The sequence below is a fragment of the Spea bombifrons genome, chromosome 5 (assembly GCF_027358695.1).
Source record: "Spea bombifrons isolate aSpeBom1 chromosome 5, aSpeBom1.2.pri, whole genome shotgun sequence".
In the NCBI taxonomy this organism is placed as follows: Eukaryota; Metazoa; Chordata; class Amphibia; order Anura; family Pelobatidae; genus Spea; species Spea bombifrons.
Window position 1 is genome coordinate 100,561,125 of NC_071091.1, and position 26,820 is coordinate 100,587,944.

At 43.7% G+C, this 26,820-nt stretch overlaps 1 protein-coding gene across 1 annotated transcript in view; it reads right to left on the reverse strand.

Annotated features, from left to right (window-relative positions):
- Positions 1-1,903: 1,903 nt before the first annotated feature.
- The window catches only part of EXT1 (exostosin glycosyltransferase 1), a 103,283-nt gene continuing 78,366 nt past the window's right edge, over positions 1,904-26,820 (reverse strand). Inside the window, exons 2-11 of the mRNA XM_053466250.1 lie at positions 22,108-22,201; positions 21,451-21,558; positions 13,397-13,516; positions 10,938-11,070; positions 10,112-10,230; positions 9,072-9,167; positions 6,624-6,713; positions 3,252-3,412; positions 2,749-2,920; positions 1,904-2,395 (exon numbers count right to left, since the gene is read on the reverse strand). Of these exons, the coding sequence (XP_053322225.1) occupies positions 2,210-2,395; positions 2,749-2,920; positions 3,252-3,412; positions 6,624-6,713; positions 9,072-9,167; positions 10,112-10,230; positions 10,938-11,070; positions 13,397-13,516; positions 21,451-21,558; positions 22,108-22,201 (1,279 nt within the window). The 3' untranslated portion in view covers positions 1,904-2,209. The remainder of the gene's footprint in view (positions 2,396-2,748; positions 2,921-3,251; positions 3,413-6,623; positions 6,714-9,071; positions 9,168-10,111; positions 10,231-10,937; positions 11,071-13,396; positions 13,517-21,450; positions 21,559-22,107; positions 22,202-26,820) is intronic.

Consider the following 26,820-nt stretch of genomic DNA (forward strand, 5'->3'; position numbering starts at 1 on the left):
CAGAGGTATAGCTGTAACGTAAAGTTGTACTTTACTAAGAGCGGTAGATAAATGGAACAGCCTTCCAGCAAAGGGGGTAGAGACTAATACAACGACTGAATTAAAACATGCATGGGGTGGGTATAAAGCGATCCTGAATCTAAGACACCACCAAGGACTGATTAAGGTCTGAGTCTTTACAGCAGGAAAAAAAATGAGCAGCCTATAGATGGGCTGAACGGTTCTTATCGGCCATCAAGTTCTATGTTTCTCTGGGCATTATTTAGGAGGATAACGGCGCGTTTTATTTATGCCGTTTAATTTATAGACCCCTTACTCGCTGTTTATTTAGTAATTGTCGTGACTTTTATGTATGCAGAACAGTGATAACCAGAAAAGAGGGACATCAGGGGAGGAGAGAAACAACTTGGATTCCGGTCTCAAAAAGAGACTATTCTTCCTAAAGAGAGACATTTAGCCGTATGACATGATACATAAGCGTATTATAATTACATTTGCACAATAATTAAAGTTATATTACATATGGCTTTCAATACGACATGCGGACATGTTTAGGAATTTCTGATGATGAGATGCTCTGCAGTAGGAAATAAATAATTATTCCATCCAGAAAATACACATCCAGTTCTGTTTAATACAGCGTGGCACGCATTAAATACAAACAGTCTGCTTTACTGATCATCTAATCTGGAGATCAGCCTTTTTTGTAGCCACGCCACATGACAGCCAGGGTAGGACGGGGCAGTTTTTAGTTGGAGGAAAGTTGTGGCCAAACACACCCCCTGCCCAGAGAAAGAAGAAACCGAGCGGGAGACCCAGGGAAGCAGACCTCCACCCGAGACTCCGGGGCAAACTCAGGCATTGTCATCCATTAAACACGACTTCCACAGACCCTAAAGAACTAATCCCCATGCAGCGACCTGCCCGTGGTTTTCCTGTAAAAACACTCCGCAGATGAGGAGGAGACAGAAGAGTCCTTTACGACCCGGTATTATTCATGTTTACCACAATGCAGGCAGATAAGACCTTGCGGATTTCCGAGTACACCTTAACATTCCTCATCCGGTAAAACCGTACGATCCACTTAGTCGGCTGTTTCCGCAGAGTCTGTGAGACTCGCTGATGTCTTAACGCTACCTTCCCATATATCATCAAAACACAATTATCGTTAAAGGGTAATGGGAAACCCGACGCAGCCCCGCATCACATCTCCACATCACATCTCCTCATCACATCTCCACGCGGCTGGCGGAATCACGGGGCTCTGCTAACTTCCCGACACCTGGATGCTCCGTGTTTTATTATTAAATGCAGACCCGGCTGCCTCCGGTAATTCAGCATTAAACAGTTTGTTGTGCAGGATCCACATTTAAACTTACAGGGTTTGTGTCGGCTTAAATTTTGTCCGCTATTCTGTATATTTTACTATTCATAATCCCATTGAGTGCCAGTTTTTGTGAAAATTTTGTTATTTTATATACACACAGAAAAGTGCAGAATTTGACCCAATTTCTCCTGCTGTTTGTTTTTTTTTTAAGCCCAAAGACTCCTCAACATTAATTGCTCTTGTCTTGAGATTCAGAATAGCTATACGCCTATCCCATGCATATTTAATTTCCTTCACAACGCATTTGCCTTTACCACTTCTTCTGGGAGGTTGGTCCACTTATCTACGACCTTCTCAGTAAAGTCAAACATATCTGAGCCTCTGACCCCCTAGCGTTAGATTGTGGCCTTGTTTGCCTTTGAAATAAGCTTCCCTCCTTACTTTTTGAAATCCCTCTATGTATTCCCCTTTTTAGAGCCCCCCCGGACTACAGTGAGTTCATTATCAACTTTCATAACAATATCCTAAAAGCCGTTACCCCGTATATTTTGGGCTAAATAAACGACAAAACACAAGTTAAAGAAAGATCTCTGATTTTAATAGTTTTTGTTCATTAAAAAAGTTTAAACCTGCATAGCAATCATTTCAAAAATAATTATTTAATGTTCCATAATTAAACTGTACACAGCCTAGTTCTGAGACGACGAAGCTTGAGGGGCTGTAAGCAGTCCAGCACACGGGGGGTCCCGACACGCAGTCGTGGCCCCCCCGTTGGCCCTGGCTTCCCTTGTGTTGATGCTGCATATCGTCCTTGTACAGCAAGTCGTCCATATGTATAATCTGTTAGCGCCGGGCAAGAGGCTCAGTCTGTGGCAGTATAACTCAAAGTCGTTCAATGTCGCGGTATTTCTTCCTCAGGATAGAAACTTGATCTTTAAAAAGGACTGGATCGAGTCTCATCTGTGAGTGGATCAACGGCATATGGCCAAACCAGCTGGCAAACGTATTCATACAAGTCTGTCTCTGGGCAAAGTGGTCAGGATCTGCCCAGCGGGACGCTCTGGAAGTCTGGGTAAGAAAATCAAACATCGGGGAGGGGGGGGGGAGAAATAAAATTAGATACAATTAAGAGCTCAAAACATCTTTTTCTTCTGAATACAAATTCAAAATCAGATCACTATACAACCAATGGGCGATGGGATCTGCTCAGTAAATCTCAATCGGTCTGTAGTTTTCCATTTTATTGTCAGTCTGTAACTAACGCACGGAGAACACGTTCAATCCGTACATAATTTTATATATAAACAGAATACAGCAGTCGTTAGAGAATAGAATCATAGAACGTGACGGCAGATTTGGCCCATCTAGCCTGCTATAGAATCAGCCCTTGATCAGTCGTTGGTTTCCAGTAGTTAACGTACCTGTCCCATCATGGTCTCCTTATACTGCTTCTTCTGAGTCACTTTGATTGGCGGCAGCTTGGTCACTGCTGACACCAGGAAGTTCATGAGGATATCTTCACAATTGGCTAATTGGTCCACCATGTTTTTTAGACTGGCAGGCAAGTAGTTTGTGTACAGGTAGTGATAATATCTGCAAGGGGAAATGCGGTCACGTTATTAACATCAGCAATCGGGCAACACGTGTGATAAAAAAATGGCTTCTGTCCAGACTTTCTTCCTAGAAATTTCTTCCACTTGTTTTTAGGGGGGAGAGTAAAATTATAACCCCACGCACAAAATCTACCTTTAGAATGCAGAGTAAACACAAGGTGATTTGTAAGACGTCTGCGTGGTAACATGTGATAACTGGCCTATATAATTATATTATAATAATTCAGCGGGGTAGGTGGACCATCGCAGGGTAAACTGCCTCTGGGACACATGGACCCGCAGTGGGTAGAACGGACCCGGCAGCCTCTTACTTGTGGTAGATAGCAGCTCCTGTTAGTACCATGGAGTAGTCATTCGTCCACTTGGATGTGTAGCCCCACCGCTCCTTCGCACTGTCCCAGAAATGACTACGAGCCGGGTAGCCTACAATCCTGTCCGGGAAGCTCTGCCAAACCATAAAGGCAAAATCCACCTGCGGGCAACAGACAGTATTATCAATTAGCAAATACCTATACATGCTCAGCCATATTACATAAGAACACATATAATGTATAGAGCAACAGCGGATTCCATAGCAAAAAGTAGGGGGACACAACACTCCAGTTTGGAAGTTTAAAGGGGCTTCTCAGCGATCATATGCATTAAAGTGAATCTGATGGCTGGAGCGTCCCTTTAACGACAGCGTGAATACACTGAAGACATACAGGTACAGGAGAAAAAGGGTCCTGCTCTTATGAGCTTACAATCTATTAGAAAGATTCAATATTAAATACAGTCCTACGTTGAACATTATTCCAACATATTTAACCTTTTCAAATATTTTCATATTTATAGAGGTAACCTTTTTACACAAAGGAATTGTGCTTTTGCTATAAATACAGTATAGTCCATTTCTGATGACTTTACCGAGTCATAAACTTTATGAGCAACGTTATTCCTCTTACTCTCGTACAGATAAAGTTTTAAAGAAGAGCAAATGGATTCAATTCCACACAGGGTCCTCGGGTTCCTCAGACGAATCCACTAGAATCATCCACCTTATGGTGGCCATTACATTTGACATCTCAAGGACATCAGGGGTATGAGTAGAACTTTGAGAACGCTACAGCGACTAGCTAAAAATGTAAAATAACTTAATAAGACCGCTCAAGAATGCTTTAGTTCATGGAAAGGGTTTGTTGTCGGCCAATCTGTTTTTCATACTATTGAGGGAACGTTGAGGGACACTCTGAGGGAACGTTGAGGGACACTCTGAGGGAACGTTGAGGGACACTCTGAGGGAACGTTGAGGGACACTCTGAGGGAACGTTGAGGGACACTCTGAGGGAACGTTGAGGGACACTCTGAGGGAACGTTGAGGGACACTCTGAGGGAACGTTGAGGGACACTCTGAGGGAACGTTGAGGGACACTCTGAGGGAACGTTGAGGGACACTTGGGTTTATAGGAACAAATAGATGAGAGTGAGAAGAGACTGGACCTCTGCTTGGTAAGGAGGAGGCAGCAATGGCAGAGCTGTAGCGGTAAAGAGCTTTCTATTTCAGACATTTATATCCCAGCGGATGGCAGGAACGATGGAGGAGCAGAGCCCCCGACATCTGCCCCTCAGGGTAAAAGCAAAGGGCCAGGTATAAGGGAAGAGTGCGACGTCCAAGCCGTTCTGCGAAGCAGATACAACTAATGCATTGCAGGGAAAGCGACTGCCTAATGAGTAAATCGGTGAAAGAAAGAGTTTCTGTTTTTATTATCTTTCTTTGAAGCTTAAGTTTAATTGGGCTGATCGGTTTGCCTGTTTCTAAGAATTAATTGCATCTTCTCTTAATTCAAATCGTGTTTATTCTGCATAGAGAACAGCACTTTCTCCATCCGACGGAGAAATGAGAAACATTTTAGGCAAGTAATGTTTTCTTTTAATTATACATGGTAAAGTAAAATATACAGAAATCACTAACAATACTGGGCTGAGACCGGGCAGACCCACTGGTGATAGAGTCCAACATTTTGGGGTTCATTCACTAAATAGGGAGTTTTACTTCATTATATATTAGGAAGCTCCCACCCAGTGAGTGGTTCAAAGTCTCCTTGGCTATTGAACTATACATTATACAGGGCCAGCTGCGCCCTTCTAGCTGGAAAAAGACCTGCTATCGGCGGCCCTTCATAACGAATAGTGAAGTAAGAGAACCCCAACTCTCCCTTTAACGAATAAACCATTTAGGGAACGTTTAAGACGGGACTGGTCCTACCTTCCATATAGATACAGTCCCCAGCGTTGCAATCACAGATTATTTTTTGGGGGGGTTGAAGATGAGGATATGAAGGATTTCCTTGACCGTAGGGGGTGTTTTCTTTTCTCCAAGGGCAGGGGAGGCAGAGATATTTTGCCTATTGCCTTGGTACCCTAAGGGTGATTCAATGCTTTTTGTCTAGGTTTCACCCCCACCACCTCAAAGTCAATGACACATTGGACACTATAGGGTGGGGGGCACAGGGGCTACACTTGCTTAATGGCACATATATCCACATATATTACACCTCTTGAATATCTCATTCGTGATTTCACAAACACCGTCCTCCTAACTAGAATGCTTTCAATTAAAGATAAACTATAAGACATGAATCCAAAACTTCAGCAGACTCCTCTTTGGAATATTAACGATGTTGGTGGCATCGTCAATTTACACGATTGTTTATACTTCTTCCTGGCTAACAGAGTAATTCCTTAAAAAGTGTGGCAAACAAAAAAATTTCCATATTACCCCCCCCCTTCCATAAACGTAATTAACAGACGGGATTCTTATTTAGAATACCAGACCCGCGTCTCCTTCTATTCTTCTGCCGGAGTAATTATCCTCGCGCTTCCTAGGCACGCACAAAGCGTCTTAAGTTCCAAGGGAAACGTTTGATTTTGTGTTGGTTCTAGATAACCCAATCTCGCATCGAGAAGGGAGATGCTGTTCACGGAACGTTAATTAGAGAAATTGCTGTTGCAGAGGGCAGCTTTCTGTGAGTGACGTGACGAGCGCATTACACTAAAGCTTTTCTTCCGCACCTCTCCTCCCCTGCTAGAGGTGGCATTACACGAAAGTAGAATATGCTAATGAGAAGGCCAATTAGCCGATAAGGAGGCGACTTTCTTTTTTTTAAGGCTAAAAATGGTCACAGGAGATATTTAGAAATAATCGGTACTCTTCCTTCCCAGAACGTTAGAACTCCAGGGCTATTTTTCAAGGATTAATCACGTAAATTAAATGAAAAGGTACCGGGAGGCTTCCCACATGAACGTCCTCCGTATTCTCACCTCCGTGCCGCTATCGTCAAATGAAAATACTGATTTACTTTCTATGCGCCGTTTAATGACCGTGCCCATACACGCTCCGTGCTTACCATACTGCCATATAATTTACATTAGCTGAACTCCTATGGCTCCGAAGCTTATAGTTTTCCCTCTGTTCGTCTCCCATGGTTTGCCAACAGGTAAACATACTTCTAATTCACATAAAGGGAGTCCTGTATAATTATTTCGTCAAAGCAGCGACACGCGCAGCGCCAAGATAACACCTCCATTGTGTGAAGCCGGCAGTCTCCGACGTATTTCCTTCACAACACATTTATTATGTATACATACGGAGGGAGGGGGTTAATAAAAGGCATTATATGCTTTAAGAGGAGCCCTGCCCGTACCTCAGTGGTAGAAAGCACCGTGTCTTCATCGAGGCTGAGAACAGCATCTGTCGCAATGTTATCGTAAGGGAGAAAGCGACTGCTCATAACCTGGAGAGATAAAACGATAACGTTATAAGTTTAATGTAAAGAGGACACAGATTAGAAACAAAACCAACAGGAGAACCGGCAGCGCGGAGGATCCCTCCCCTCGTACAGTGTCGCAGATTATAACGGTGCTAAATCAACCAAATATCATCTTTACTGGATATGGAAACAAAGGATTTTTGCACAGGAATATAAAACCGAATATAAAACAGGAATACGTAACGTTGAGTCTCAGTCTAATGTTTTAAGCAGATGAATAAAAATAATAAAAAAGAAAAAAATAAAGAAATATTGTTGTATAGGTCCTTCACAGTGTGTGAAGTCTTTTGGGGGCCAACATATATATTGAGGGATTTCGGTCTTGTCTGTATGGAAATTTAGAGCATTCAATTCAGAGACTAAAATCCTTGCGGAAGAACGGTTTCTAATTACCGCACCCAAAAAGGCTAGCAGGACTTTCATCAGACCCCTTTGCTTAATACACTCAGTCGTTATAACTGAGCTACATAGCGCCGTACGTACACACACACACACACACACACACACGTATACACGTACACACGTACACACACATACACTTTTTCCACCGGCTGGAACCTCTGGATATTCCGTGACTATTACAGGATTAAATCGCTCGCAGGCTGCTGGCGGATTTACCTCCTTGAAACCCGCGCGGCCCATACAGAGTCGTATTTATTAGGCAGCCAGGATTGACCCGGCGCCCCACCGAGTGACAGACAGTCTGTCAACCGCACTTCAGCCCAGCAATCGGCTCTGACGCTTTCTGCTAAAATGGATTTCTAGACGCGTCTCAAGCTGGAGAAACATATGACAAATTTATCGGTCGTCATGTCACACTAATGCAAAAACAGCTTTTAACCTTTTCACTGCTGGGGATCAGGGAATATATTTCCCCGCAGCGGGTCAGGCCAATCCGTAAAGCTTTGCTATAGTTTTATGAGAATATTATAAGCAGTTTACACTTTACTTAGCGAAACATATATACTTTTATCTGCCGCTGGCAGGAAAAAGCTCCCACACTGGAAGCAGCCAGCCATGGTATATAATGTATTATTAATGCGCTGCTATAAATCCCAACCGGAACAGCTATCAGCTGAGCAATCTTCATAACCCAAAAGGGCGATGAGCCAGCATTGTGGGAGTTGCAGTCCTAGAACAGTTGAAACCCTGCATTAACCCCTGTGAGTGCTGAAGGAGTCGATGTTTTGCACATCGCCTATTTGGCACGCAAAAGGTTAAGTCTTCGGAAAAAGCGATAGTGACAGGAAAAAGAAGTGAAGTGTTACATTTGAATATTAGCAAAGCAGATGTGGATTCCAACCATCAGCTGTCGAGAATTCCTTCCACCAAAACGCCTCTGGGTGTCTGATGTTGTCTGGCGCGCAACCGAGCCTTCGCTAGAGAGAAGGGACCGCGCGCCCACATGCCTGGCTGCACACCGGAGACTCGTTTGCGGAAATAACAGCATCAAGGTCAGCACTTACACAAGGCGAGAAGGAGTCCGTCTTTCGGAATCTTAAAAGCATCGTCGCCCCGGCGACGCTTACAGAATAAAAAATAATACGTCCAAGTGGGCCCATTCTGGCAGAAACTCCCGTGATCCTGTTTAGAAGTCCACCGACTCGCGCGGAAACCATTAGCGACCAGATTAAAAGGGGCTCTCTGTGCTTCTTCGTCTTGGAACCTGTGCAGTCAGGGCTCCAGAAGTTTGTTTAAAGCAACTACCTATTTTTTTTTATTTCTATCACTAATTGCCAACTTTGATTTCAATAGTCACTTGTGACCAAGGCTCTGCTTGGGTAATTACGTGTGCGGGCGAAACGCGAAGGGAGACGCGCTCCGACGAGACCGAAGGGAAACTTAAGTCTTAAAAACGTACATTTGGAGGAGTTTGATAACCAAACACAATGCTTTCCCGAGCCTTAGCTCTGCTTCATCGCCCATGAACTACGGTCACAAACACCACAGCTTGGATACCTTGGCTAACCAGCTAGTAACCCAGACAGAAACCATATCGAACGCTCACAGATTTGGCGATCTAGACACATTTTCACCCAACGCCTACCTGCCCATTCTAGAACCGGACGTGTCCGTGACAGACCCTACAAAGCTTTTGAGAAGATGCAATAGAGCATATAACCTTAAAATACTCGCCAATGTTTCCAAACGGCAGGTGACAAAGTTTGAGTTCAAAAAAGGCGATCATAATAGCCTAGATTTTTCTATTCAATAAACCAGAATCTGAGTAAACTGAACATTTTTTCTTTCTTTCTTTCTGTTTTTTAATAAAGAAGTGGCAGCCGTCGCCGAGCTCAAGGGAATAAACAACGCGAGTCTCACCTTGCTCTCCCCTTCAATGACTATGACAGGCACGGCAGTGGCAGGCCAGCGGTGTTTGGCAGGGAGCGGCTTGTCACAATTCCACAAGACTATGATCTGGAAAACACAGAATATATATACGCGCATGAATATCTGGAGGTGATGGACACATTCTTATTTCCAGCCTGCTGAAAGACATCCTTATGTCCATTTCTGATAGCCTTCATCCCAGCGTCCCGGCTATTTATTTTACTCCTTAAGTTTTAATGTAAAGAAGTATAGAAGTAAACATGCACAGTCTCAGGAAGAATGGATGAAACCAGAATCAATGTACAAAATATAATTGTTTACCATATAATTCTAATGAATATACAATCTTTGTCTCCCTTTTGCAGATCTGTACATTAAGGAATGTTGCTTTGTATACAGTATCGTCATGAACGGGAAATGGTATGAGTTTCACATCCGTCCCGTGGGGTCACACAATTCCTCCAATACACACCGTCATCGATTACATTTAGAGGTTGGTATTGTCCTTTATTTACTCTTGAGGACAGGATCTGAGCCCTTGGGGGTGAAGGAAGGGGATAATGAAATCCTGAAGCTCAGATCTTGGTTTACTAAAGCTTCATGGATGAGGATTTCAGATATAAAAGAAATATTGCACATTTAAGTCCAAAGACGGATAAGGATGGCCGCCCATGCTATCTTGTAACTTGCTTAGTTTATTATACCTTCTGGCCACTGATGCCCTTTCTGCCTCCATCATGCTTAATTTACCCCCTGCCCTTCACACGAGATGCATAATAAATAAGAGGAGGATGGTGGCCACCGTGGAACGTCCATCACATCTTCCCCAACAGAAGCACTGATGATGTGTTAATTCATGTCTTACAAGCTGCCCGTTTGGGTTTGTCATCAATGATACGATTAGGATTTGAGGCTCATTGGGGTTTCTGCTATCCCAAATCGCCGCATACATTGCCCTACGTACAGAAGGCGAGCATTTCCTGTAAAGACTGCTAAGGATGCCGGCAGGACAGACGTCGCAGACTGGTTACCTGATGACAGTACTGTGATTTCGCTACCGCGACCAGCAGCTTCAGGATCGGTTGGGACTGGGACACTAATGGTGTTACTGCGTGGATGACAGCCGTGAATTTGGAAGGTGACTTCACACCTGCACAAGAAGAAGGATTTTTTTTATGAATGAAACAAATATATCGGTAAAATTCTCAAAGAACGTTAAAGAGTCACAGACATGCCACCAGTGGTTCTAAGGCGGCTTCCACGATCCCTTCTCATGAGCCAACAGAGCATTGTGGGAGTTGCAGTTCAGTGACCGACGGCCACGGACTACTAACCTCCAATCTCCTACTCATTAAATGTAAGTCATATCTGAAACAATGTAACAAAATTCAAAATCACATTATAAGGAAACCACTAAGAAGAGTCGGAATGTATCCTTCAAGTTAGTTACAATGTTCCAAAGCAAAAGGGACACAGAGAGAAAAGAGAAACTATGTAATGCAGAATGAAGGCCTTCAAAACATGCATCATGGGTCTTTATTATAATAATAATAATTTAAATATTTAAAATAAGGCTGGTAAAGGTTTTACTATATGCTGGAAAGTTATGATATGGCTGATAAATCAAATTGTAAATCACAATCTCTGCACCGCCTGCGATCTTTTGTGTAAACAGTCACAAAATATAGAAATATATTTGGAAAATATGTCTGTGCACCCAAAAGGTCCAAGTTCCCAGCACGATGACCCACGCACGAGTTAACAGTCGCCACTTGGTATAAAACGCACGGCCCCTCATCACTGCCCGTTGAAAAGACGACACCATTATCATCAGATCACAGGGTAGGAGGCTCTTACCTAGATTAGCGTAGTAATACGGAAAGTCTTCTAGACACGATGAGTACTGGGGCAGGACGAATAGCCCTCCAGGGTGCTTGTTCCACATTAAGCTGTTGCGTGATATGTGCTTGAAGATTCTGTCCTGAATAATCTGGGAAGAAAAAAAAAAAAAGAAAAAAAACACGGGAATAAGTAGTTTCTCAGAACGACCGTCGCTGGAGCATCCTCTTCAATCACCGTCGGTAGGAGTTTGCCGCAGACTGCAATCAGGACGTCTCCTCGGAACGCGAGAACGTGTTTTGCTCGTTCATTTCATGAAGAGGAAAATTATGTGCAGAGCGTTCCAAGGAGAGAACAAGCTCTATGAGACGCGGACTACCCCGCTTCATCAGTAGTCTTCTGACGGCAAGTGCCAGATTCATAAGAAAAAAACCCAAAACACATAATCCTGTAAGCAAATGTTTACATGTTTGGTTAAATTGAGCTATCCGATAGTCCATTTTGGTTCTACAGGTCTATCCTTACATCACTGAGACTAGAATCATTGTGACTGGTTATGGTGGGGTTACAGCGACAGAATACAGAGAGCGTGGGTGCAGAACGGCCGCTAGATGGAGGGAGTATAGGTGGCCCCCAAAGTCCCACACTGTTGTACTCCCCCGATTCTTGATGGCACCTTGGTGTATAATATATATTATAGCCTCGACTATTCTATATTATCACAAAAGTGGCAGAAATGTTGTGGATAAAGAGGACAAGTGGTGGGTATTGTTCGTTAACCATTTATATAGTTGACCCAGATGATAAAATCGCAACAAATGTATCTATATTCTGGTAAGAAGATCAACCATTTCATGTCCTATCTGAACTAATAAATAATAATAAAAAGACTATACGCCAAATGTGTCAGTAACTTAAAATAATTCTACTTGTCAAAATGAATAAAATGTCCCCCCATGGCTAATTTGATGGGGGGGATAGAGGTTCGGCTCCTCGCTTTCCATCACTGGGTTACACGTTGGTCACCAATGCTTTTCTGGTAGCTTTTCTCAAATTAAATGTACAGAGAATATCCTGACCCCACCAAGTAAATAAATCATTTTAAAGCCACTCAAAAAACCCTTTAAAAACAAACATTCACCCCCATGATGGTAATGCGAGTATTTATTGTACATATTCTCCAGAAAACGAGGTGCTGCTTCCTGGTAACACTTTTACCGAATCGACAGGTTTTTCAGAAATATCTCTGTATTAGGTGCTGGTATTTTAGAGACCGTTTTGATCTGATTATTATAATTTTTTGTGTGCGTGGGGGTTATTCTCTTCAGTTTCTGGAAAGCAGCTCTGCACTTCGCCAGGTTTACAGATTTTAATCTTTCGAGACAATCACAAGTCTCATCGGTTTTACCGCGTTGCGAAACCATCACAGGATCTGTTATAGACTGCGGGGTAATTACAGCTGAGAGCGCATTATTTTGCTGATCTCTGTTAAATCTAAGTATGAGTGCACGGAACACATCTACGTGTACATCTGTCTATGCTGAACGTATAATGTTGGGGACAGCGTGCACATTATATGATGAACCCGATTATAAGATACGGGGCATTTGCTCTGGAAAAAACCTTCTTATAATCGAGCAAATACAGTAGTTACAGGGATTTTACAAAGTATGAAAGGTGAAGTTCATGTAAGGAAGATTTACGTTACTGAGAAGGCATTAGATAAGTGGAACAGTATTCCAGCAGAAGTGGCAGACAAACTGGATGGTTACCAACTGTCAAATTATATCATATATGATCATGTGTATATATATATAATTTTTTTTTTAAATATTTTAACCTATACATTCCCAGATAAGAACTAAAGATGTGTTAGAGGTCAACACTGAATACACAAGACTTTAACATATATTTAACAATCTAAAAAGCTCTTTCAGAAAGAAAAAAACTATTTCAGGAAATATTTAGAGCAAAAACATAACTTTAGTCTTGGATTAAGGTTTTCTATTTTTTTTTAAAATATAAAGAAAAAGCCTTAAAATCCTAATCCCAAACTGAAGGTAATATAAAATATGCATATGCTACGTTACAAAGATTGTTTATATATATTAAAGTATCAAAAAATAACATTCTGTATCTAATGGCAGATAATAGATTCTGAAAAGAAGAACAATAATGCTAGATCTCTCCTTCCATTGTATCAAAAATCTACACAATTCATAAAACAACTTCAGGGTAAGATTTTGGAGCTTTTTCTTTAAAAGATCTTAAATAAAAATATTTAAATAAACAAGAACTTTACATCACTTTACAGATATTACAGATAATATAATTGTTCTTTATACACAAAACAAACAAACAAAAATAGACACACTGATTAAATCAGACTTTTATCGGATGGAAAGCAAGACGACGTCCCGATGAACCCCGCGGGAAAACGCCTGGCTGCGGCTAAAACGAGTAAAGCGGTTACTCACCTCTAGAGTAGTCAATACAATCTTCTCGACGGAGGAGAAGTAAGCCTCCCACAGAAGCTGAGTCTGCTGTCTAAGTGCTAGGATTTTATCCTGATGGATAGATCTGATTGTAGAGGGAATCTGTAAAACAAGATTACAACAATCAGCCACTCCGCAACACAACGTAACCTGATCGCGGTAATCACTGCCGGGAGCGCCGACCGAGGCCTCCATCGCCTTCACGCACACAATAATGGTTTTCTTCTTAGTCTTGTTTATACTAGTGGGAGCAAAAGGCGAGTAAATGTTATTGAACCCGAGTAATCCAACTAGAGCTGAAACAACGAATCGATAAAATCGATAATAATCGATAACGGAAATCATCGATAACGATTTCCGTTATCGATTAATCGAGTGATCAATTCGTTGTTGGAGCACTCGGCTCCTTTTACTTACCTCCGCGAGCGTTCCCCGCTTCTGCTACACGCTCTGCAGTCTCCGCCTTCTTTTAGCTACGTGACGGATGTGACGCGTTCCGGAGGTAAGTATTCTTCATGTCTATGTGCACGGATCGCACAGAGTGAATCGCTCTGTGCGAATGGAGCCACTCGCACAGAGCGGTTCGCTCTGTGCGAGTGGCTCCACTCGCACAGAGCGGTTCGCTCTGTGCGAGTGGCTCCACTCGCACAGAGCGGTTCGCTCTGTGCGAGTGGCTCCACTCGCACAGAGCGGTTCGCTCTGTGCGAGTGGCTCCACTCGCACAGAGCGGTTCGCTCTGTGCGAGTGGCTCCACTCGCACAGAGCGGTTCGCTCTGTGCGAGTGGCTCCATTCGCACAGAGCGGTTCGCTCTGTGCGAGTGGCTCCATTCGCACAGAGCGGTTCGCTCTGTGCGAGTGGCTCCATTCGCACAGAGCGGTTCGCTCTGTGCGAGTGGCTCCATTCGCACAGAGCGGTTCGCTCTGTGCGAGTGGCTCCATTCGCACAGAGCGGTTCGCTCTGTGCGAGTGGCTCCATTCGCACAGAGCGGTTCGCTCTGTGCGAGTGGCTCCATTCGCACAGAGCGGTTCGCTCTGTGCGAGTGGCTCCATTCGCACAGAGCGGTTCGTGAGTGTGGGTGCAGGGCAGAGTGGGGGTGGGGGTGCAGGGCAGAGTGGGGGTGGGGGTGCAGGGCAGAGTGGGGGTGGGGGGTGCAGGGCAGGAGACTGGGTGCAGGGCAGAGTGGGGGTGGGGATGCAGGGTGTGAGTGTGGGTGCAGAGCAGAGTGGGAGACTGGGTGCAGGGCAGAGTGGGGGTGGGGATGCAGGGCAGGGTGTGAGTGTGGGTGCAGGGCAGAGTGGGTGCAGGGCAGAGTGTGAGTGTGGGGGCAGGGCAGAATGTGGGGGCAGGGCTGGGTGCAGGGCAGAGTTAGAGACTGGGTGCAGGGGCACAGTGCAAAGTGCTGGGTGCAAAGTGCCAGGGCTGGGTGCAAAGTGCTGGGTGCAAAGTGCCAGGGCTGGGTGCAAAGTGCAAAGTGCTGGATGCAAAGTGCCAGTGCTGGGTGCAAAGTGCTGGGTGCAAAGTGCCAGGGCTGGGTGCAAAGTGCTGGGTGCAAAGTGCTGGGTGCAAAGTGCTGGGTGCAAAGTGCAAAGTGCTGGGGCAAAGTTTCTTGAACAGTAATAGTCCACCTCTTTTCAGAATGTTTGGGGTTATTTTGTTTCATAAATATTGTGTTTGGGTTCTTGTACTTTGAAAATATTGTTTTTTATTACATCATAACAAAATAAGAATGTTAATGTAAATTTTAAGTTGTTTTTTAACATCCAGTTCATTAAATTCTTTTAAATAAACGGAAAATTTGCATATTGTTTTTTTTTATCCGATTAATCGATTAATCGAAAAAATAATCGGCCGATTAATCGATTATTAAAATAATCGTTAGTTGCAGCCCTAAATCCAACGGCACGGGTCACCTCTAACACGGGACTGTACCTGCCACTGCACAAAGTATTAAACCACTTATTAACCATTTCTAAGCGCTCTGTTATCTTAACCTGATCTACTACAGAAACATCTTCTATTGTCAGTGGTAAACAATAGAATGCATCAGTCTTAATCACCCACTTTGACTAATGGAAGACCAAAGAACAGACTTTATTAGCATTGCCACAAAGTATCAGTTCAGTGTGGTGTTTGAGCCGGGAAAGGCGCCCAAAATGGCGGCCTCCAGGTCTGCAGATAAAGGGAGTTTATTGGAACAAAATGTAATTGAACCAAGATTTACTCGATTCTAACCGACATGACTGTATAAAACACTGTACTTAACTTTAATGAGAATTGTTTCTTTCAGAACTCCTTTTTAAAAGTGCAAAAACAAAAAGGATTCGTAAAATTATTTTCAACAGTAGTGAAAGTGTGTATGAAAGGGTAATAATATTAATAAATCTTATTCTTCAGGATACCAAGACATTTTGGACAATGCTCTGCTTCCAACTTTGTGGGAACAGTCTGAGTAAGACCCCGGCGCATAAAGCAAGGTCCATAAAGACCTATGGGTTTTTCCTCACATGACAGATAGAGCTTACCTAAATAAATACGAATAGAACATTTTCTGTGAAATGGCTGGACATTCAACAGGGAACGATCATTTTCAATAAAATTTTAGGTCAAAAAGGGTTACGTTCAGCAGAATAGGTGCAACAGCATCTTTATTATCACTGTTCTACCCAGAAAACCACTGTATCAGGGCCCCCGAGTATCCCAGTTGTCAGTAAAGCATCCATGATGTATGTGAGGAAAAAGACAAGATGGCCGCCACATCGGTTACCATACTGATGTCACAGTTTATCGGCTCTGTTTTTTTACTATTTTATAATATATCACAATTAACGACACGCCAGCGCCATTAAGATTAAGAGCTTTCATTAAATTTCCTATTTTCCCCTAGGATTTTATTTTTTGTTAGACAAATCTCAAGGACATTAAATTGATACATGCCCTAATTTAACAGCCATTAAACGACAAAAACTAGTAAAAGAAAATCTGCGAAAAGCAGAATAATTAAATAAGCATACAACGGATAATAATAATACAAGGGGATGAATAACGTCGCCCGCATGCCTTACAAGTATTAAAACGGATACCATCGAAACAGCTGTTAATTAACTAAATACCGGGCATCCTTCCTAATGTAGCAGAAATTTAAAGGCTACTTAAACCCAATTTACTGCTTAGCAACCGAAACCCACCCCAGGCGTAGTGTGTGCAAAACACATTGCCAGAAATACCGTAAAATAAATGAAAATTATTGTATACTCCTATTTTACAGGCCCGGCGTAGACGAGCTCAGGGTACGAAACCCACTCAATGCCCACCCCACAGCCAACGGCTGTAAATATCACGCACCGGGCATATAAACGTGTATTTAGAATACCGCAAAGGGTTAATAAAGTATATTCGGTATGCAGTAAGCGGTGAACGCATGTCAACCGGTGGCAAATAAGACAGCAGGGTTAGTACAGAAGGCTGGATTACTTTGTAAATGTGAGGAACCTATCGGAATCGGGTATGTGCCTCATCAGCCACCATACGCACGTTAATGTATATCACAGCTATGGGCTCTCTGTGTTCCTCTCAAACTCATTTGCCCCTTCTGCGGAGATGTGTTCGGACAGGGTTTTTAGGCAGAAAGGGCTCCCGCTGATGCTTTCCTGACACTGATTGGCTACCTCAAGCAACCAATCAGTGTCAAAGATCATCAGAACCAGGAGGAGGAAGGCAGCTGAAGGGCTGCAGTTTCTTCTTTCTGAAGGACGCATATAAAAGGTACTCTTGGAGTATTGTAACGTACACTTACGTCCTTAGAATATACCTTTAATGAGGTGAAGAGGAAAGAGTCACACTCCGGATTCTCCTGTACGTTAAACACACATTAATGCTCCCCTCCCAACTAAGGCGAAGCAGCCATTTTTCCGTGTACTGTATGCGGGACCCGCCGTCTGGCAGCCGCAACGCATTTTAAACAATTTGAATTGACTATCACGTATTTGGCACGTAGAATCTTCAACAAGGAATCATGGGAAATACAGGCAAATTTACATGAAATAGAGGCGGCCGAGGGCTTTTATCAGAGTCGGAAAGTTTTATTTTAATAATTAGAATTATATAATGTAGCACTTGCCCTAATTTTAATATCCATTAGATAACTAATATAATAAGATCTGTGCATCCCCCCAGTCTAAATTTGCGTATTTTTTATTTTTCTTTACCTGTGAAATTTAATGAATTGCAGAGAGAGGCAACAGGATTTATTTATTTATTTTGGGGTGTTCTTTAATCACTGCCTAATCACTATAACGTTTGATAGTTGGAAATGATCCTTACAAAAAGTAAATGATATAATCCAAACACGCACCGTGACCTCAAACAAAATAAATGTGAAAAACACGTTTTCATACTTATGTTTCTACATATTTCAGTGGAAATAATTGGAAGTTGGTAATTGCCTGTAAGAAGTAATTAGGGTGAGCCATAATCATAAAAAAAAATACTGTATTGAAAAATATAAAGTGAAGTAGCGAAAAGGGATTAAGCACTTCTAGAACCAGGAGCGCGATACGCTGCCGAGCGAACGGGAAACCAACGTCTCGCCATCGGAATGGGAAATCTGTAACTAAACAGGAAAAAAAAATGATTTCCCAGGGCAGATATTCGGGCAGCCTGCCAGCTCCTTAAATACTCTGTTAATTACGGAACAGTAGTCGTTCGATGTAGCAGCAGCTGTAGAGAAAAGAAACGGCACGATTCACGAGCAGAGAGGTCAGGAACGGAAGGGCCCTAAGATACAGTAGGTCTCTTCTCGGGAGAAGCCGATATTAACCGCGAGCCGCCACATGCTGGACGATCTCGTTCTTCGCTAATAAGAGGGGTTCCTAATTTTATTTTTGACCAAATTCTACAAAACAGAATAGACCGTTGCAGCTAAAACAGGACATTGGTCTGGGGTGGGAGAAGCCGGGTGGTCCATCAGGAGAAGTCCATCAGGAGTGGCGTCTGCCAGCTTAGGAAATTAGGAGGGACTCTTTCTTCATTATAAAGGTCAGTTCTGAGAATAAATACTTTTGTGCACAACTCAATGGCGACATCGAAGGATCCGTATTTGACATGATGCTTAAAATGACTTGGCAGCCTAAACGCAGACATATAGGCCCTGTGTTCATTATATATATATATATATATATATATATATATATATACCGTATTGGCTCGAATATAGGCCGCACTTTTTTCCCCCACTTTAAGACTTTAAAGTGGGGGTGCGGCCTATATTCGGGGTCTAGTGCCCGACGCCCGGGACATGCAGTCCCGGGCGCCGGGCAGGCAGCGGGGTCAGGATACAGATCCCCCGCAGCGGTGCAGGGGACCTGCATCCTACTCTCGGATGTCCTCAGACAGCCTCCCCTGCCAGCACTTTCCACGGGGGGGGGGGGGGTGCCGGCACGGGAGGTTGTCTAAGCGCATCGTCTGGACGGTCACCGGCTGCAGCGATGCGGGTAAACAGCCTCCGGGTTGTTTACCCGCATCGCCGCAGCCGGTGACCGTCCACACGATGCGTTTTACCTCTGCCCCCAAGACTTACCGGAGCAGACTTCCGGGTGTCTTGCGGGGCGCCGGCGGGGGACATCTACGCAATACGCGTATACAACTTCCGGTTGTATACGCGTATTGCGTAGATGCCCCCCGCCGGCCCCGCAAGACACCCGGGAGTCTGCTCCGGTAAGTCGGGGGGGGGCAGGGGGGGCAGAGGGGGCAGAGGAGGACAGTGGTAGCATATCTCGGGGGGGGAGTAGGAGGACAGTGGCAGCATATCGGGGGCAGAGGAGGGCAGTGGCAGCATATCTCGAGGGGGGGGAGGACAGTGGCTGCATATCTCGGGGGGAGGACAGTGGCTGCATATCTCGGGGGGGGGGGGAAGACAGAGTGGCAGAATGTTTTTTTTTTTTTTGGTGCTTTTTTAAAGAAAAAAACTTTTTCTTTAAAAAAGCACCAAACTTTTAGGGTGCGGCCTATATACGGGGGCGGCCTATATCCGAGCCAATACGGTATATATATATATATATATACATATACACACACATCTCAATGTGCATATATTCTATATTACATATACCAGTAAATATTAACATATTAAAGACACCAATTCTCTAGCAACATATAATAAAACTTAACGGGCCTTCACCGGTCAGGAGACTGACTCCCTCCATGAAGGTTATTATTTCTTCTCCTTCAGGGCATCGCTCTCTACATCTTCATTAACAGCTGGAAATAGCAATCCCGTCTGATAGAATTTGACCCATACGTTTCTAACATTGCATACTAAACCATATATTTACCCCAAAAACACTGAAACCTAAAAAGCACAATCTAGAACGGTAGTGATATGATGAGCAATGCTAAAGCCTGGCTAAATTTAAAGGGACACTATAGCCATCATGTGCACTTTAATGTGTATGATAGCCGCTTGGTCACTTTAAATTATTGTGTTATCGTTTTACAAACCGATGGGGGGAAAATCGACAGAATCTCCCCCACATCCATTTGCCATTTCCCTCCCAATCCCCAACTAAATGCCCCACAGGCATACTTACCTCCAGCACTTGCTTAAGGAATGCTGCAGGCATTTTGGCCCCCGGGGTGCATGTGTGGAAAGTGCTCTCATTGATGCCAATGGTAGCACTTTCCTGCCAGACTGACTGCTTTAAACAAGTAGGAGGAGGGCAGCTTTTTTCCCTATTTATCTTGTTTTGGACGAACGCATATAAATATAATCACAGAATAGTGGCTACTCACAGAGTATTTAACACGGCAGGTGTCTCGGGGACATTAAACTGTCCCTTTAATATGAATTGTAATTCTAAAACATGTTGGCTCTGAAGATTTCATAAAGGCTTTAGATATTTACAGGCTGAATTCTAAACCAGTTGCCTTAAAATACACGGTTGGTTTGGCAGAAGGCTCTATCATTACGGGTAAAGATTAAAATCACTAAGATGTGGATGTATGTGACCTGCGCTGTTCCCATCCATCCCGGAGAAAATGTAAATGTTGTGTATGTAAAGCATTAGCGCTCTCTCTCTCTCATTAAGGGAAGGCGCTCACACACAGACTGCACCAGGCTTAGAATCGCAGACTTCTCATGCTCCGGAGGCCGCCCGAAGCCAGGGGATTATCGCTAAAGGTTAATACACTCCAGCCTTCAGGTAGCTGGAACGGAAAAAATCAAACCTGCAGATTAAATGCGGAGAGCTCCTCAGCGCTGGAGAGGAGCGAGAATATTAAAAAGGAGAAACGTCATGGAGAACGGTAACTTCCCGTCCTGATCCCAATCATCACGTATTTCAGGAGGAGCCGCACACGTGAAACTAAAACCAGATTAAATCCCGCAAAAAAAATAAATAAATAAAAAATGCGGCGGATTTTATGTAACGTTTCCTTTTTAACTTATTCAGACTTCACCTACGCTTTGCAGCTTCAGGACCATTTTATGCAAATGTTCTACCCTTTCCCATGATTCCCTGGTAAACACCGCATTGGCGATCTACGATCAGTATAGCAGGACGCCGCAACCGAGTTCCTGGACTTCACCTGCTGATCGCGCATGAGCTCCACGCGCTACCGACCGCGGACTGATGAAAATTTCTGGATTTTTTAAAATTTTCTTTTACTGCATTTAAAAAACTGTTAATATGCTGTGTGTAAGTATTATTATTAGTTACATTTCCCCTTTTAAATGTCATTATCCACAGGCCTGGAGCAATCTCTCTATTGGAATTATTTATTTATATAGCAAAGTAAATCCTTCTATACAAGCGGGAAAAAAATGTAAATGGCTGCACTAGTAACAAGGTGCAAGATGGATTTATCACGGGTTCCGGGCTTTCAGTTTGATTAATTTCGATACAAACCGCGTACAGTATTAGAGAGTCACGCTGCATGCGCGACGCTGAATGACACCTGTAACTAATGTCGGCTCAGCTGGCAAAGCAAGAAAGGCGGCGGGGGAGGGGATAATGGCCGCCAGCTGCATCCTTCTGCTTACCTGTAATAATAATCTCTCATCCCCGATGACTGCTGCTTGGTTCCAATCAATCACTTCAGAGAACGGCAACTCCCATCCATTGCTAAGCATCACCGGAACACACGCAGCCTGGAGATTAAGAGATAAATACCATTAGCTATGCAGCAGATCTTCGCTCACCTCCTTAATATCACATGAAAAGGTCGAGCAAATCACATCATTATCCGGGCAACGACTACCAACAGAAAACCTCCGCAAGATAATAAACCATGATAGGAGACAAAAGGGAACACGCGCAGCTAGGTGTGCTCACTAACAACTGTATTAAAGAGACACTCCAGCCATCGTGTGTGGATTTAGTGGGCGGGGAGTAGGTGGGAGTGGGCAGGGAATGGCCGTGGCCAAATGCTGCTCCTCCGCCTGTAGGAAGAAGAAACTGACCTGAGACCTTGGGAAGAAGGGGTTCACCCGGAGACTCCGGGTCAATCTATATCTGGCCATAGTGTGTGAGCGAATATTTTTTTTTTTACAATCAAAAAGAAAATTACACAACTGTTCCTTTAAGGGAAGCTGAGAATAATAACGTAATAATTGGGGCCACAAATATAAAATATTATGCTTTAAACCTAACATGGTAAAAATGTTGGCACACCCTATAACTGAATTTCAATTTCTTACCTGCAGAGCCTCCAAAAACCGGAAGGATCCGAGCCGGCGGCCACGGGGGACCAGACAGAAAGTGGCATTGTGCAGCATTTCACGATAATCATACCTAGCAGAGAACAGAGAAGCGCTATTAGAGAAATGACTGCCGTCGGATTTTATTCATTATAATGAACGTCAGGTGCAGGTGGCTTTATCATAACAGAGAAAAGGAAGCCGTCACACGAGGCACGCCGCAGTTCGATGAAATATGCCTTCTGGCATTCTGATGGAGATCTCAGAGGTCCCAGGTAGCAAAACCAAAACATATTGCAGAGAATCAGACGTTAACGAAGCAGCACTTCTTATAATAGCGGGGGATGTGACCATTACCTGACCGGATCTGATTACAGAGATACCAGCACTCTCGCAGCTGCCCTGTACGAGGTAGAAGAACCTCTGGGGCGAGCGACAAGACCCCAATCTACCGGCTTCTTCCAGCCCCAAACCCGCGGACAGGTGTTGCTAACACAGGTGCTAAACTTTCAGCATTCCTAATAGATTCATCTAATCGTTTGCAAAAATATCACTTGCTTAAAAAATAAACTATGAACGCGACGTGCATAATGTATCATGATAAAAACTGTGACCACAAAACAGACCCGTTATAAACAAGCGTGAATAACGCGTGCTAGAAAACTGAGAACGGAAAAAGTCAAGTGCCTTCAGCGTTCCTCGAAGGCCCGCTCTGCAGATCGGCTCAGCCTAGCCCTCTCCATACTTTGCGGTCCTCCCTGTCTATGCTAAACAGGGGGTTAAGCTGCATCACGGGTCAGGACTGCATGCAATGCCAGCACATGGAAGCATGCACCCTTAAACATATGACATCATATGACATCAACATATGACCAGGTTAATCCCTGGTTTGGCCCGGGCTAACAGACTAACTTGGGGACAGCCAAGATAATGGAGTCAAGATCTTCTTGGGTCAGCAATCTGAAGCACTGACACCTCATCAGCTTTCCATAATGAAATCAATAAGAAGAAATCTGGAACGCTATAACCGTGGCGAGAACCCTATAGCGGTAACTTAATATCATTTCCACGGCAATTCCGAGAGGGGCAACCTGCGAAAACGCAACATCTTTCTGCAGAAAAGAAATCAGCCGAGGGCTTCAAAACTCCCAACAGTCTCAGCCGGCAACTTCTGGGACTCAGACACAGATATTAATAACGCAGGCATTCACCATACTGGAGTGTGTATATTTATATATATACACACACACACACACATATACACGCTTATACACACATACTTTTTATGTTTCTCTTTAGATTTCCTTCTGGCATTGGCTCGTGTGCATCTGTGATGTAGAAACCAACATGTATGTCTAAGAAGCACCAGACTTTATAAACCGCAAGCGATAAAGAGCTACTCTATGGTATAAATGTGGCGCAATCACCATAGCAACCATGGAACGCGCCTGCAGACTGCTTCCCAATTAGCACCTCGGCCGAGAAAAGCTCTTGATAAATACAGGCCCGTACCGGAGCTTGATAACGAGCGATGTGCGTGGTACAGAAAATAAAATGCACCCGAGGCGAAAAATCCATTTTAAAGATAAAAATAACTTTGAAAACCCAATTTTGACGAGTTCACACAGTAACTACACGGCCAGATTAACTCGTTCATAGCTGGAATAAAATGGTTTCCAGAGAGCTCCTGTTATTGATGTAGCGACCCTGTCAATCAACGGAGGGATTAAGCGGCTGCCTGAGATTCTCGGTTCAGCGTTATCCCGGGCGGCGGAGGCTGTCTGCCGAGACCCTGCAGCTTCTAATCAGCCATCGCCTGCATTCCTCCCCGCACTTAAGTGATGGGAGCCTACCCAGAGCGCCATGGGGACCATTACATGTACCATTCCAGGCTTAATCCACAATTCATCTTCTCCATTCCCCCGGCTTCCCGCCATATCGCCTCCTAACAAACCGCCAGACAGAGGAAACACAGGTAGCATGGCAATAAAAAACATCAGGTATAAAGTGGCCATTACAGCTTGCAGCTTATGAATAAAGAGAAATTCTGAAGCCATGTTCTAAAAATAGAGCAATCGCCATGGCAACAACTCACATTTTCCTACTGATTTCTCCACACTTTGCATCGGAACTTATTATTATATATAAACCCCAAAGCGCCCCCATTCCTCAACTGCACGGCGCCGGCAGCTTCCAACAGGAGCCGCCAACTAGAATCTCCTCAGCTTTAGGAAGAACGAGCAGGTAAAACGGATATACGGCACAAGCCATGAACTTTCCCAAACGGAAATCGAAAATATTTATTGAGACCCCTATCGGCTGCCTCAGGTCACCCAAGAAACTCACAAAAGTTTAGGAAGGGGGGTCAGAACTGCCCCTATAAAGGGAATAACCACACGTTACATATTTTAAGGCCAAATAAACCCCATTACACTGACTGTATTCCTGTTATTGAGACCCGTACGTGTGACCTCATACATTCCTTCCGTGAGTCATTTCCACACATAATACAGGAAAATGAGCAAACCTTTATTATTATGGCAACGGAAAAGAAAAATTCAACCCAAAAAATAGTTTTGATCCTTTTTTATTGCATGCCTCAGAGCAGAAAGAATCTGACGGAAAACATTCATACAGCGCACGCCAAAAAAAAAGTTTTCAAAATATAATGCATTTATCAATATTAATAATAATACATAATATTGTAATGTTAATTCTTCATAAACTGCAGATTGATTGATGTGCAGGTAGCAAGTGACACAGCCGGGCTAATTAGTGACATCAGGATGTAACGTGATGTCATACACAATACTAACCCATATATATGATAATGGGAAACCATGACAACAGTCCGCCTTTTTAATCCTAGGACAAGCGATAGTCATAATAAAATTCCACACAGCCAGGAGAATTCTGACACTTCGGTATCAGGCGGTGGTCTGTGACACTGGTGAAATATCATGACCTTCATGGTAACTATCATCATTGTGCACCATATGCTTCCCAGTCCCACGCACCTCTCCCCATTAACCCCTCAGGAGATGTCCTGGTAAAACAACTACTGCCAGCTCTATGAGGAATCCTCCCTATAACTTTATTATTGACTTCTATAGCACCACCATATTCCATGGCGCTGTGTATTGGGAAGACTTATCTAGTAGTAAATCACATAAGAAGTTGGGACTTAATCAGCTTACAATCATCTCAGCAGAAACCTTGTTACTTCTCTAGAACAGGGGGTCTCCCTATTGCAGCCCTCCAGCTATTGCCCTATGAGATGTTCTGTAACAGTAACCAGGTTTCTGCTGAAGGAATAATGTGGGCGAATCCAGAGAATATATGGAACATATTTAGGACATCTACCAGCTCTGGGTGGTAAGGTCAGTGACTTTACGATGATTAGAAGAAAAGTTTCCAAAATAAATAAAGTATTTGCTACTGAAGCCTAAACCTCACGCCATAACGTGTTCAGGCCGGCGCTCAGTCGCATCTCTCGACACGTAACGGCGTGACTCATGGCACGTGTAACTCTTTGTTATCCCTGAAGAATTACGGGACAAATATCAGGAGTCCAAACTTTTCACTTATCGTCAGTAAAGCGTATCCCTCCGCCTTCACATGTGCTTTTGCAAATTCCCCAGTCTCTGCCCAAATGGATTTGCCCCCCCCTCAACTAAATGCCATGCAGGAGACACATTCAGCTAAACATCTCTCCATGCACGCCACGTACTCTCCATACCCCCTAGTGCGCATGCGGTATAATGAGAGCACTTTCCTGCCATTGATTGACAGCTTCAAGAAGCCAATCAGCAGCAAGAAATGGACGATCATGGAGGAAGAAGGCAGCTTTTTGTTTTTCTGTGTCGGAAGAGCACATAGTAAAGTACTCGCAGAGAATTAGGGGTAACTCATCCGTCAGCACGCATTCTTCAATAGTGGGGCATCACATTACCGTCCCCTTAACACACACACACACACAATATTATATATATATATATATATATATATATATATATATTATATATATATTATATATATATATATATAATCTAGAAATGCCATCTCGTAAAAGACTTGAAATGAGAAAAGTAACTTTGTATAAAAAGCATCTCGGAATCTTAACCGACTTTCCTGCCGATAACCTTCTCAAGATCTGCAAGAATAAAAGCGACGTGAAGAACCGGGGGGATATTAATATCACAGACGTAGAGAACGCCATCTCTCCGGTGCTAAAAACACAGAAATGATGAGAGAAAAGTTTGACAAAATAGTCATTGTGAATGCGATTTTTCTTGCTGTTGGAGGGGCTAATTGATTTCGCAGGTGTTCAATTATCATTTGCCTGCAGATAATACCTCGCGGCCCCATAAAGAAATAGAAGTCATTTTCCAGCGAGGATCCAGCTAAAGCCAGATAATTATTCCATAAATCAAACACGCTGCCTCCGTTCTGTGGAAATTTTAACGCTCCTTTATAACGGTATTTCACGACCTTGAAAATAGAAGAAAAGGGCGGCTGGAAGGAAGCTCGCAGGAGACATCGCGGTCAGCGACCAATTCTAACACAATGAGGTCACGGGTCGGGGGGACGACTACAGACCCCATACGGCGAGAGCAGCAACGGGAGAAGTCCTGCCGCCGGAAGAATTATTCCGCTTCCGTGCTTAACATGCAAATGGAAGTTCGGGAAAGTTTAAAAAAAAAAAAAAATCAC